Here is an 870-nt window from a genome sequence, read left to right as displayed (position 1 = left end):
AATTGACCCTTATGACTGGTTTTGTGCTCCAGGGTCACATATTTAACTTTGTAATGAAAAATAAAATCATTATTGATCAATATATGGTTAAACAGTCACAAGAACAAGCTACAAAATATAGTCGTTTTAATGTTCTCAAACAAACAATATACATAGTGCATTTTTCCTCATTCAGCTCATTCATTGTATTTGTTTATAAACAGCTCATTTCTCACAACTCACAATAAACATGTAAAGAACATAAATCTGAGTTTAAGGTGAAAGTGAGATCAGACGCTTCTGTTCGTGTTGAAGTCTTCGTTCTCCGCCGAGCTCAGTCTCTCGAGTTTAGCGAGGAAGCGTTTCTTGCTGGTGTCTAACACAGCGATGCCGCTCTTCTGGAAGTCGTAGCCCAGTCCGTGGAGGTCCTGCAGCCGCTGCCGGATGCAGCCGATGCTGAAATCCAGGACTTTGGGCTTGTGCACGACCTGCTGCGCGAGGATCCCGCCGTCCATCAGACAGTCCAGCTTCTCGTTCAGACGCTCGGACGAGACGAACAGCACCGGCGAATAGTTCAGGATCATCTTCTTGAAGTCCTCCGCGCCGCAGCCCAGCGAGCCCAGCTTCGTCCGCAGGCTCTGGAAGTTCTTCTTCAGGCTCTCGTGCGAGACGTCGAGGATCTGCGCGCCGTGGGATTGGAATAAACCCAGCGCTTCGGCGTTGCTCAGCCTCAGAGATCTGGAGAGGAACTCCACGTTGGCTCTGATCCGGTTAGTGCTGCGGATGAAGACGTACAGGTTCCTGGAGATGACGGTTCGGGCGAAGCGCTCCGGATCTTTCCCGTCGAAACTCAAGCAGACGCTCTTCAGGAGCTCCACCATGTTCCTGTTG

At 49.7% G+C, this 870-nt stretch overlaps 1 protein-coding gene across 1 annotated transcript; it reads right to left on the bottom strand.

Moving 5' to 3' along the window:
• Nucleotides 1–125: 125 nt before the first annotated feature.
• On the bottom strand, nucleotides 126–866 carry LOC107735594 (transcription termination factor 1b, mitochondrial-like; the record flags this gene model as incomplete). Its single annotated transcript, XM_016547227.1, has 1 exon — nucleotides 126–866. A coding segment is annotated over one exon (597 nt), but the record flags the coding sequence as incomplete, so codon positions are not given.
• Between the last annotated feature and the right edge of the window lie 4 nt (nucleotides 867–870).

The sequence above is a fragment of the Sinocyclocheilus rhinocerous genome, unplaced genomic scaffold (assembly GCF_001515625.1).
Source record: "Sinocyclocheilus rhinocerous isolate Xijiao unplaced genomic scaffold, SAMN03320098_v1.1 C36164369, whole genome shotgun sequence".
Taxonomy (NCBI): Eukaryota; Metazoa; Chordata; class Actinopteri; order Cypriniformes; family Cyprinidae; genus Sinocyclocheilus; species Sinocyclocheilus rhinocerous.
Note: the sequence above shows the minus strand (reverse complement) of the source record. Positions and strands in the feature narration are given on the sequence as shown.